Here is a 12,622-nt window from a genome sequence, read left to right on the forward strand (position 1 = left end):
AGTCTTTTGGATAGGCTACGGCAGTAATTTTCAGAGTCTTCAATATTTTACAAACACTACATAAGAGGCATTGCAGACAATTCACTCATAATTGAAGCTCTCCTTGTGATAGGGCATCAAGAACAGTTAAATAAATTATTAATATTTTAGTAGCATTCTCTGAATTGGCACAGATCCATGGAAAGAGGGACGTGCCAGTCTGGCATCTGCTCTGTTTTGTGCAGGAACATAATATGTAGTCCTGGGAGATGCTCATGTTTACTGTACAAGGTACTTTCTTTCTTAAAGTTATTCTTGTAACTTTATTTGCAAATTATCCTAAGAGATATTCTGAGAAACTATATTAAAACTCTTAATGAGATTTGAAAATTGTTTTAGACCTTAACTTAGAAAGTCCCTATTCTGAATCTTGTAAACTCAGTGGAGGGTGTGGAAATTCATTACTTTCCTCTGTGCCCATGGCAGTAACATGTGGTGGTTGCTGTTAGATCCTGGCAAGATGCACCCTTACCTGTCCACCCTCTCATCATTGCACAGACCTGGCTTCACTCGTTTCAAGATCTATGATTTCTCGATGATTTGATCAAAATATTGTTGAGTCTTTCACAGCTTTTCTATAATTTATCAAGCCAATATTGCATAAAGCTTGAATTAACAAATGTGTTACATATAACAAGATATAATGTGAAGAAAAGGATCCCAGTATGAGCATGTCTATTGAGCACAGAATTCCCAGGAATATATAAACTTGGGATATTATATGTTGATACTAAAACCAATTTCCAACACATCATAGTTATCTTTGAAAATTAGTTTCATAAGAAAAGATATGCAAGGATTTTGAATTTAATGAATAGATTTAATAAGGGTAAATCTTTATACTTTGAAAGTTAATTTCATTTTGGAGAAACACATCATTTAAGACCAAAGATGTTTTTGGAGGGGGGTTTATTTGTTTACTTATTCTATGAGTGAGAGGGGGGAAAAAGAAAGAAGAAAGAGAGAGAGATACCTCCAACAGGGCCTTGACACCATGGCCCACACCTAGCCTTCGGACAGGCCTGGATACGGGCAATCATACACGGCATATTCAGGAAGGTCTCTGGACTTGAACTGGAAATCTTCCCAGTAGGATTGCCTCACAGAGTGTAGCATTTTACTATTGTGCCACCTCTATGGTCCCTCTAAGCTGTTTTTCAAGTTCTTATAAATTCTATCCAATCGGGATGTCTAAGGAACTCCTTCATCTCAACCTCTCCAAACTGAATCCATTTACCTCCCTTTATTTCTTCCTCTCCAATCTAGACCTTTTTTTTTTTTTCTTTTTCTATCACATATCTTATTCTGGGATTGGCGTCATGTCTATATAATTTATCTTGTACAGCATTTCTTCTGAAAATCAATATAAAGTACTGGGGACTAGATGTATGAAAAAATTCTGCTGAGAGCTTACTCCAATTGAATTGCTATGTAGTGAAAACATTTTATTTGAAATAACAGTTCACATGCAGTTTCAAAGAAGGGAGTCAAATATGAGAATGTTGATAACTTTTAGGAATCATGGCTTTGTTCACAAGCATAGATATCAGTCGCAAGTACTAGAAAACCACTTTATGACTACTACCATCCCATTTTTGGTAAAGAACAATTAATTGAGAAAAAGAAAACTCACTTTGGCCTATAAATTTTACAACTATTTTAGATTCTGGATTCCCATAACACAAACTCTGAGAGAAAAAGTGCATGTCAGGATATGTTTGGAGAAAAGAAAAGCTCTGTATAGTTCAACACTGGGACATACAGCCTTTACAACCCATACCTGTCTTTGGTTCTCTGTCTCCAGGCGCAACCTGGCCTCCACACATCTCCGTGTCTCCAGGAAGGCTTGTCGCTGAGCCCGGTCTGACAGGTAGCTGATGAAGATTCCAGCTGTGTTCATACACATGAACAACACAGCCTGGGCCACCACCTGAAACAGAATTTCAAACATAGCTTGGTCCGGTGATTTAAACAAGAGTGGTTCAGAAGCAGAGAGAAGAAAGTAATAAAAATTTCCAAGACGTTGAGTAGCATGGTAATAGAACCATGCCCTTCATTTGATCTTAGTTCAAATGCCATCCTTTCAGAGAGACCTTCCAAGACTATGCTACCCAGTTTAAAGATGCTTCCTTCCCAAGTTTAGGCCTGAACCTGGGTAAGAAACCTAGGTAAGAAAAGGATGGTGGTCTGGTTGGCTTTTCCTCTCTTCCTTCTGCTACTTCACCTTCACGCTTCACTAACCGAAGTTGCTGACTTTTAAAAGGGCTGGCAAGTCAGGGGAGAGGAGGGAGAAGAGTCTAATAAGAAACAGACGTTATTCAATGAATGATACCACTGCGTTTAGACTTTAATGCTCTCGGATCCTTTTGGGTTGAATTCAAGCCTTGTTTCTAATTCAAGAAATGATATCACATTTGTCTACTGCTTGTTAGCTCTATTCCCATTGCCCTATTCCTAGGCATCAACATCTTTTTTGCTGGATTTTTAGAATTAGGCGTACTACTTTTTATTTTCCCCTTTACAAACCACTCTCTAGTGAAAAAAAGTAGGCAGATTCTGGATGGGAGTCAATGTAAGGAAGTAAGAAACAACATAGTGCGAATTTCTTTATTTTGACGGCTTTAGCCTGAGAGCAGATCACAGTGGGTACAGTATGGAGTAGCTAAAACGCCAGGAGAAAATTCAGATGGCCTAAAGAAGCAAAAAACAGCTATAGCTGCTGGAAAGAGAGGGGAGAATCCTAAAAAGAAGAGAACCAGAAAGGGGAAATTGAAATTCTTCCATGAACTCTTCCCTGAAATATACATGCACAGGGCAGCCAGCAAGAAATTGAGCAAAAGGTAAAAAAAAAAAAAGAACTAAACTGTAAGTTGGACTACAGCCCTAAAGACAAAGACTTTCTTTCTTTGAATTTCAACCAAGTTAATCATTTGCTAATTGAAACAAAAACCTATCATTTTCAGAGGAAAGTAAAATAACCCAGAGTCTTGACCACATATCATTCACAATTTCTCAACATAATGCAAAATTATGTGACATAGGAATAAACATTAAAACATGACTCATTCTTAAGAAAAAATGTAATATAGATATTACTATGATCTGACCCAGATGTTGAAATCAATAGACCAAAATCACAGTAGCTCTTACCACTCTGCTCAGTGATATAAAAGCATGCTAGTAATAAATGAAAAGATGGGAGATGAGCAGATAAATGGGAATCATTAAAAAGGAAAGTTATAGAAAAAACACAATATGAAAGAAAAACATTCACTGGATAAGTAACAGAAAAAATAAATAAATAAAACTTGAATATAAATCAATGGAAAATGCCCATTTTGAGGAAAAGGAGAAAAATAATTTAAAGAAAAATTAATGGCCTGTGTGACAATATTAAAAATACATGCCTACCATTATTATAATTAGATTTTTAGGGGGGAAAAAAAGAGAAGCAATGGGACAAAAAAACTTGCTTGAAGAAATAATTAACAAAAATTTTAAAATTTTAAAAAGACACATATTTGTAGAGACAAGAAGGTGAACAAACATCACACAGGATAAATATGAACAAAACTATGCCTGGGCGTGTCAGAGTCAAAATGCTAAAAACCAAAAATTCTGGGAAACAGAGAAAAAATTGTTACATGTATGAGGTATACTCTCCCATTATAATGATTTTCAGATTATACAAAAAGAAATGATCTATGTGCTGTTTATAAGAGATATTCTAAAACATATTGATATAAAAGGTTGAAATCAAAAGAGAATAAAACTCGTTGTGTTATGTAAATATTGGATTAAGGATAATTTTTAAAAAGCAATGATAATGTAAAACACCAAAGAATATCCTTAACAATGATAACAAAGATTTGAGCTAGAAAAGGACTAAAGTTCATTACGTTACTTATAATGAAGGGAGGTATTTCTGATACAGGAATGTCATTGCAAACTGTGTACCTGCTTCTCAAATTTCTTTACAGCCTTAATTATTATTACTATCGTTATTATTATTGTTGTTACTATAATTTAGTTTTTGCTATAGAGAGCGTATACTTGCCAGAGAGAGGAGAGAAAGAAAGAGAGAAATCACCTTCTAGAGAAGATGGCCATGCCATAATCCCTTTTCCTCCATTCTCCTCTTGGTATTTTGGGCATGCATGCCAGGTAGAATTTTCAAGTCATCTTGCCTGAGATTCAAACTGCTGAGATGGCCACGTGGGATTCAGCACCTGAACACTTACACCACCTGCTGGCCCCATGGCTTTAATTATTATTACAATCAAAAGCCCTGGTCTAGCCAGTGGCATGTTGGTTAAGGCATTTGGATCCCAGACCACATGGCCTAAAAATCCTAACAGTGCATGTAAGTGCAGGATCAAAATCCTGAAAGGAGAAACTGAGGAGAAGTGATTATGGCATGATCATTCTCTATGGGGGTGCTTGCCCACTTTCTCTCTTTCTCTCTTTTTCTCTGTCTCTCTCTATGAGCACATGCACCCTCCGTTAAAAAAAAAAAATAGTTTTTAGTTCTTTTGCCATAGGGCACATGCATTCACCCAAGAAAGACAGAGTCACTGGGAAGGAAAGTGAGAAATCGCCTCCGGGGGGAATGGCCATACCATAATCCCTTCTCCTTTATTCTTCTCCTGGGATTTTGGGCATGCACACACATGTGCCTGGTGTGATATTTTTCAGGCCATCAGGTCCAGGACTCAAATCATGGTTCACCATGTGGGAGTCCAGCACCTTAACCACCATGTCACCTATCGGCCCCAAACATTTATTTTTATTTGTGACCGAGACCACATACATGCCATGAGAGAGAGAAAAAGAAAAAGAGAGGAATATGTACTCACCAGAGAGAGACAGAGAGAGAGAGAAAGAGAGAGAGAGAGAGAGGGAAAGTGAGAAAACAAGCTGCCAGGTCCAGGACTTGAACCACACACAGTAGACTATATGGGAATCCAGCACCTTAATCACCACGCCACTTGCTGGCCCCCTCAGGATTTTTTTTTTAATTTCATATGAAATTATCAATTTGGAATTTGAAAGATGATTTAAAAGCATGTACAAGAAAATTTGAGTTGGGAAACCAGATAAATTTTGCAAAAAAAGATTAGAACTCAGCCAGAAGTTAATATGGATTATCATAATTAAAACTCTGGCATCAGAAAAATAATCAACTGAAAAATTAATAGATTAAAATTAGTGTGCACAGTATAGAAATAGACAATAGAAATAATAATGAGTTTGTGGATGACACATGTACCTCAATGCTTCAGTGGAAAAAAAAATCATTGATCATAAAAGGATACTAGTTGATCAATTATTGGGGAAAAAATGGTTGATAGTTACCTCTTACTGTACACTAAAATAAGTGTCAATGCATTGCAGTTAAATGTGGGGGAAAATAAACAGAGAGACACTGCAAAAGGGAAAAGAAAGTAAAGAGAAATATTGCTTTCATCTTTGAAGTCACAAAGAGTGAACAAAATCTCAAATTAATATAACTCATCCTTACTAATGAAAACAATTGGATAGCATGGTGATATGGACATACTTTATTACAGTATTTCTGGAAAGCAGATTGACAACATGTTGCAAAAATTTGCTCATTTGTTTTTCCCAGTGATCCAACTTCTGGAAGTTAATTTTAGGAAAGTGTCAGATGAACGATCAGAAATTTCCATTAAGCAATGTTCACTGCAGTTTTATTTATAAAAATTAAAAATAAATGGAAACTGCATATTTTTATCATCAGGAATAATGGCTAAGTTTTGCTCTGCACATACAAGGAGATATGAAGTCGTATTTAAAAATATGTAATGACATGATCAAAGCTATGGTACATTAAGTAAAATATAATGTTTCAAACTATGTTTACATGTAAATTTATAAATTCATTAAAATTTTAGTGCTTAAAATAAAAGGGAATGTATATGTTTATTCAATCAGCACATGTGTACAATCGATCCTGCTGTAGGGTTTGGCTATATATAAGGCTCAATTCTTTTGTTTTGTTTTTGCATAGGCTGTGTGCGCTCAAAGGAGAGAGACAGAGGGAGAAAGAGAGAGAGAGAGAAAGAGAGAGAGGTGAGCTATAATATTCTTCTATTTTATTTCTGGATGAATGGTGCATAATGGATTTCCTTCCACAGGTTTAGAAATACTCAGAGGACTATGCAGTATTAAAGTCTTCTGTATTTATGCTGCTTTACAAAGAATGTTCATGTCCATTATGTAGTAGGCAGACAAGATAGTGGAGGCGGGAGTTAGGGAGCCAACTTTGCAAATCAGACAGAGCTAGCCTTGAATCCTTTTGCCATTTACCCCTGGGGAATGGTGGCAAGTTGCTACCTCCCTCAAGGGAATAGTTACTAGTGTGCTTTCTGTGCCGTATACATAGAGTTTAGCAGTTTAACTCAACAGCTCCCAATAATGCTGTTTTCTTATTAAGTGAACTAGGACTAGTTAACTTTTCTGGCTCTCAAATTTTTTTAACTGCACAATGTGAGTACCTTCTTTAGAAAGTTGGATACTCGATTAAAGTAATTAGCAAAAGGCCAGTAACATAATTGCTCAGTAGGTATTGACTGTGGTTGCAATTATAGTTGCTATTATTGTTTTCATTTTGTCTTACGTCACTGTAGCAACCTATCGAAGGTTTGAGCAGCTAGTCAAATGGTCAGATTTATGTTTTCAAAAGGTCCTTTGAGATATTGCGTGAGGAATATTATCTTCCAGGTTAAGCTCTTTAAGGATTCCGTGAAGAACAGGATGAAAGAGTAAGAAAATTCATAGAGGCCATAGCAGAGTCAAAGGGAAGGACAAACAGTGCCCACCCACATCCTCCGCCAGGGTCATGGGCTCTCCCCACAGCTGTTGTTTCTGTGGCCAGGCTTCCTGCCTGCCCATTATAAATAGTACATAACAAATTAGAAAAATAGTTATAAATAGCACATATTGGAGTTCAGAAAGTAATGGAACCATAAGGTAGTAACTTAGGTGAAAATCTAAGAATATAGTAAAACAAACAAAAATGAGGCCTGCTGAAGTCAGTGAGCATACAACGAAAAGCAAAATTGAACAAAGAAATCCCTACATTAATAACTTAAGTTTATAGAATGATATTGTGAGATGTTTTAAAGCAAGGAGGAAAACGTGATATCATCTTTCTGAGAATAAGAAAATGAGAATTTGGAAAAATAGAAAGAAAAGAATAGAACATGGATATAAGTATGTTTAGAAATGGATTTTTAAAAACTACAATGCTAACGGCACAAGTATAAAGGTAAACTATGCTAGGAACCAGCAGTTAGCATAATGGCTATGTCGCTGGACTCCCATGTAGTCGACTGCGGTTCGCGTCCCGGACCCGGTGGCTTAAAACTCACGCCAGGCTTGTGTGCGTGCGTGCCCAAGATCCCGAGAGGAGAATGGAGGAGAAGGGATTGCCGCGTGGCCATCCCCCCTGGGGGGTGATTTCTCGCTTTCTGTCTCTATGTCTCTCTCTCTGTCTGTCTGGCGAGCTCATATGCCCTACAGCGAAAACCTCTCCAAAAAAAAAAAAAAAAGGTAAACTATGCTAAAGCGAAGAAGTTAAAGTTATTAACCTGTTTAACATGTCTACTCCAAAATATTCAGAGATGGGCAAAACAAAGCCATGATTGTTCAAAGAGGATTTTCCAGCCTGAATTAACACTACGCTTAGAAACTGCTGCCAACCTCTTCACAAGGACACCTGAAGACAACTTCTGTTTACACACCCGACTGTGTTCCAGACACTATATTATGCTGTTTTGTGAACAATCCAGGAGCAGCCATCCTTGGTCTTAGCTCTTGTTTCACTGAAAAGGAAAGCAAGGTTCAAAGAGGTTAAGTCAAGAGGTCACAGAGCTGGCAAGTGGTACTAGAGTGACCAGCTATCCTGCTTTAAACAGAAGCAGTCCTGGGAAGACTAGGAGGAATTTTCATCCATGTTCTCCCTGAAGACTCCACAACTGTGGGCATGGATCAGTCAAGGCCTGTTTCTGTGGTGCAGGCAAGCCAAGAATGGTTTTCATGTGGAAGCAGAGAAGGATGAAGTGGAGAAGGATTAGGGGAAGAAGGAAGGGAAGGAGAGAGAATTAACTGTGTGGTTGGCAAAACCTAAAATATTTATTACTGGTTAGCCGTTTGCAGAAAACACTTGCTGACCCTTGCTGACCCCAATATTCTGGAGTAACAGCAGAGACAGAAGGTGGTTTGTCTGGTTTTCCCAAATGTCTGGAGTCTTGAGGGACCACAGTATGTTGGAGAGCTGTGTGTGAGGGTGGGAGAGGGGCCAGAGCACTGGTTACATCTGCTCACCAACCAGCTGAAGGTTGAAAACTTGTTTAAAAAAATGTGAATTTGCTGGAACAGAAAATTTCAGTTTCTTAATCTGGAAGACAGCTGGAAGAAATCTAGAGATCAGGGTGTCCTGGAAGCCAGATGAAAAGAGTGTGAGTGAGGAGAGTCACTGACTGTATCCAGTGCTGACAGGCTTGCTGAGGCAAGGACCAAGCACCGACAAATGGAGCCCAGGTTTTGAAGAGATTTGTTATAAGAGGTTACTAACAAATAAGGCAATAAGCTGAAATGGACTAAGTGATCAAAGATATTTCTTTTCAACAACGTTTTTCTTTTTTTTTTCTGGAGAGGTTTTTGCTATAGGGCGTGTGCGCTCTCCAGAGAGACAGAGAGACAGAAAGCGAGAAATCATCTCCCAGGGAGGATAGCCACACCACAATCCCTTCTCCTCCATTCTCCTCTAGGGATCTTGGGCACAGCTGCCCACGTGCCTGACATGAGTTTAAGCCACAGGGTCTGGGACTCGAACTGTGGTCGACTACATGGTAGTTCAGTGACATAGCCATTATGCTAACTGCTGGTCCCAACAATGTTTTTCTTTCAACTTTATTTTTTAATGTGGCAAAATATACAATATATTGTAACAGTTTTATAAGGATGGGAATGTTCTGGTAGAGAAGAAATACTTGCTGATGGAAGGAGTGGGAAGATGGGCAGGAATAAGGTCCCTGAGCAGGTGAGAAAGGATGGATGACTCTAAGGTACCATAGAGGATTAGCTGAGCAAAGAGTAAGCAAAGCAGTTAGATACAGGGCAGGCATGTCCGGAGCATGTGTGATCTCATACTGCATAACAGGCAGGATATTTGTGACCTGTACCTCCAAAACTCCTCCTTTCCATCTTTCACCATTCTGCACCTCACAGCCTAACACGTACCTCCCCCCCCCCCCACCCTTTCACCTCTCAACTCCCATGTTCTTATGTCAAAGCCACATCATTTTCCTGGCATGGTCTCTCTCAAGCTTCCTCCTCATTTTCTGGCAATCATCTACTCAGTTCATAGGAGTTGAGACTCAACCTGGGATCCCAGTCTTTTCTTTCCTAATTCCTCAGACTGTACTTCACATAGACATCTACTGTTGCTTTACGTGTTGGCAATCAATCCCATCTACTATGGACATCGTATCCCCAGAGCTTCCTGCAGCAGGTACATCCATCCTGACTCTCATTCATCCATAGAGTTTGAGTGCCTCCTATGGCCAGGCAGTGAGCTAGAGCTATGCAAAATGAGGATAAAACAAGCCCAGACCCTGCCCTCCGGGAGCTTATAGACTAATAATATTATAGGTCTTATGGGTGCATTTGTTGAATGAACGAATGAGTTTAGTGAAGGTGAGACTAAAGGGGTGTAGACTAGTCAGCCTTCTCTTAGGAGAGACCTCAGTTAAAACAGATACCCACTGACACAGGGAAGAAGGAAAGTGTATGCTTTTGGTTGTTCTCTCTTAAATGGCCAGGGTGGTTCTGTAGGTTAGGATTTTAGAGTTTAGGAGACAAAATTTAACCCTAACACTCAACTTCTAAGAAATTCTGAGTCTATTTTGGTTCTTAATATAAGTACTTACTGACTACCTATTATACATGTGCCAGGTGCTATCCTTAGCTCCGGGATACAAACTAGTCTTTATGTCTCAGTGAATTTGCTGTTTCTTCATATGTGGAAAGAAAACAAAAAGGAATCCCTGTGACCTAGACTTATTGTGAGGATAAAGTGAAATAACCCATGCAAAGTCACTATCAAAGTGATTCAAACTTAGCTGTCAGTAGGAGATGATTCTCTACAAGTGGCTATCTTCTCCAGCGATGATAAAGATTCAATAAGGAAACTGCAATTACTATATGCAAAGTACTGCATTTGGCATATGCCTGATATGCAGTAAACACCCCAAAGTGGCAACGTTTAGTACCGATGTCCTCACATAGGCAGCCTCCATGATGAGGTACTGGGCAGAGACTCTGAGAGAGCCTTGGGATTTGTCAACTCTCCCTCCTTCCTGTTCCCTTCTGCCTCTTATTCCTCCCCTTTGTGATTTCTGGCTTCTAGCCACACAGGAAAACCTAGAACTTTATAGCTGGTCTAACTTTGCGGGTCATTTTCCTTTTGCCCCTAGAGAACAAGTCTTTGTGCTCTGAAAGCTTGACATCTCTGGATTTTATCCATCAGGTTTCTTTGTATTCAGGTTTCATCTGGATTCTACCATAGTTAGTCCAAGCAGGAGACAGAAAAAATGAAGGAAGAGAGAAAGACAAAGAGAGAGGAGAGAGAAAGAGAGAGAGAGATCATTCATTCCTGCATTAATCTTGCTGCAGTTGGGCAATGACTGTTCCTCTACAATGCAGCAGTCCCTGCCAAGTTTGATGACATCATCACTTCTCTTGCCCCTTCAGGTTCACAGCTTCCTCTGTGGCTAGTCTATAAATGATTCATCAAGCCTATGGTTCCTTTACCTTGTCCCAAACCTTTGCCTGCACTCACTTCATTTACACCTTTGAATGTCTGTTTCCTGCTGTGGCCCTGAGTGATACATGATCCAACCCCCTTTACATATATCCAGGCCTTTGTACGTTTGATTTCGTTTCCTGAAGATGTCTCCCTGTAACTGCTCTCAGCACACACAGATACACACTTATACATAGATACTTCTTGGCATACTTCAGGATGCAACAGAAGCATCCTTGTTTTCAGACCCTCCCTGAAAGTCCTCTTTCTTTTAGGCTGCCCCTCTTCCACAGTTCCTGCCAACAAAGTCTTATCATACTACCTTATAGCCACTGCAGTTGCTGTGTCTTGTCTATGTGTCCATAAGAGCAGTGGTTACTGCTCCATTACTCATCCATTGTTATATCCCCATATGTGATACACAGCAGTCATTCAGTAATGTTAGCTGAGAGGACACTCACACAGTTATCTGTAGGAGCCATTGGGAGATTCTGCAAGAAAGTCACTGAATGGGCATGAGTGACCTCTGTGTGGTGTGGCTGTAAGAAAGGATATTCTCAAGGGAAAATTGGATGCGCTTATCAAGAGAATGGCTTGGCTTCCTGGGCAGTGGAGTCTTCCCAAGTTTCTTTACTCTGGCAAGATGAGAGCTTTCCCCACAACTTAATCTGATCAATAAAGGATGTACTACTGGGCCAGCAGGTGGAGAGGTGGTTGAGATACAGGAAACACTGGATCCCACATGGCCAGCTGCATGGTTTGAGTCTCAGACTCAGCAGCTTGAAAAACATGCCAGGCACATGTGTGTGCATACCCCAGATCCTGAGAGAGTAGAGAAGGGGTTGCAGCACAGCTATTCCTCAAGGGCGTGATTTCTTACTTTCCTAATCTCTCTCTCTGACAAGCACATGTGCCCTGTAACAAAAATAAGAAGTCACTAAGGAAAAAAAGGACATGCTGTTCATAAAATTAAGAAAGAATCTATTTTAGCATGACAGGAACCTTAGGAACCTTATACTTTTCCTCTTGCATATGGAACATAAAATCTGGGGAAGTCTACATTTGTATATTGTCTCAGTTCCTGATGGCTTACAGGCATATCATGTCCTGGGAGATCAACATTGAAGAGGAGGAAAGGAGCTTCAATGAACACAAATAATGACAACATTGGTTCTCTCACTCTTCCTGCTCAGATCTGCATGAGATATGTCAGAACTAATGGCTTCTGACAGACCTGTAATAGTTTTCCCAGAAAGGCATGGGTGAGTGCCAAGGTCAGATGACCTTTCCATGAAGTCAAAGCCTGAATGAAGAGTAGGAGTTAGTCAAGCAAAGAAGAAGATGGGGAAGGTATTTTGAAGCAGCAGTATGTAGAAAGATAGGAAAAAGCTGGGAGGATTTGAGAGCTGAAAAATCAGCACTGCTGGAGAATAGCTTGGTAAGGTCAGAATGGCCAAACACGGGAAGGAAAGAAAGGGTCTCCTTTCATACCGGAGAGTCAGGCAATTACTACACTGAAGTGTCACATCATGGTGCTATTTATTGTCTTATTAGTTTTTTACCCCAATCTTGCAGAATATGATTTCACTATTTTATATGGACAAGAAAACAGAGAACTCCTCTAACTTGTCCCGGAATTATATATTTGACGATGCATCTGGGAGTGTGTCTGATTTCAAAATCCTTTTCATGTCACTGTATCCAATCTTTAACTTTAGAATTTTTAGATTTCTTTATTTTAGGACTCATAAC

At 39.3% G+C, this 12,622-nt stretch overlaps 1 protein-coding gene across 1 annotated transcript in view; it reads right to left on the bottom strand.

The window, feature by feature from the left end:
- ADCY8 (adenylate cyclase 8) overlaps window positions 1–12,622 on the bottom strand; it is a 242,822-nt gene that overhangs the window by 197,686 nt on the left and 32,514 nt on the right. The window contains 1 exon segment of the mRNA XM_006156697.2: window positions 1,820–1,969. Coding sequence (XP_006156759.1) covers window positions 1,820–1,969 — 150 coding nt within the window.

Source organism: Tupaia chinensis, unplaced genomic scaffold, assembly GCF_000334495.1.
Source record: "Tupaia chinensis unplaced genomic scaffold, TupChi_1.0 Scaffold000513_1, whole genome shotgun sequence".
In the NCBI taxonomy this organism is placed as follows: Eukaryota; Metazoa; Chordata; class Mammalia; order Scandentia; family Tupaiidae; genus Tupaia; species Tupaia belangeri.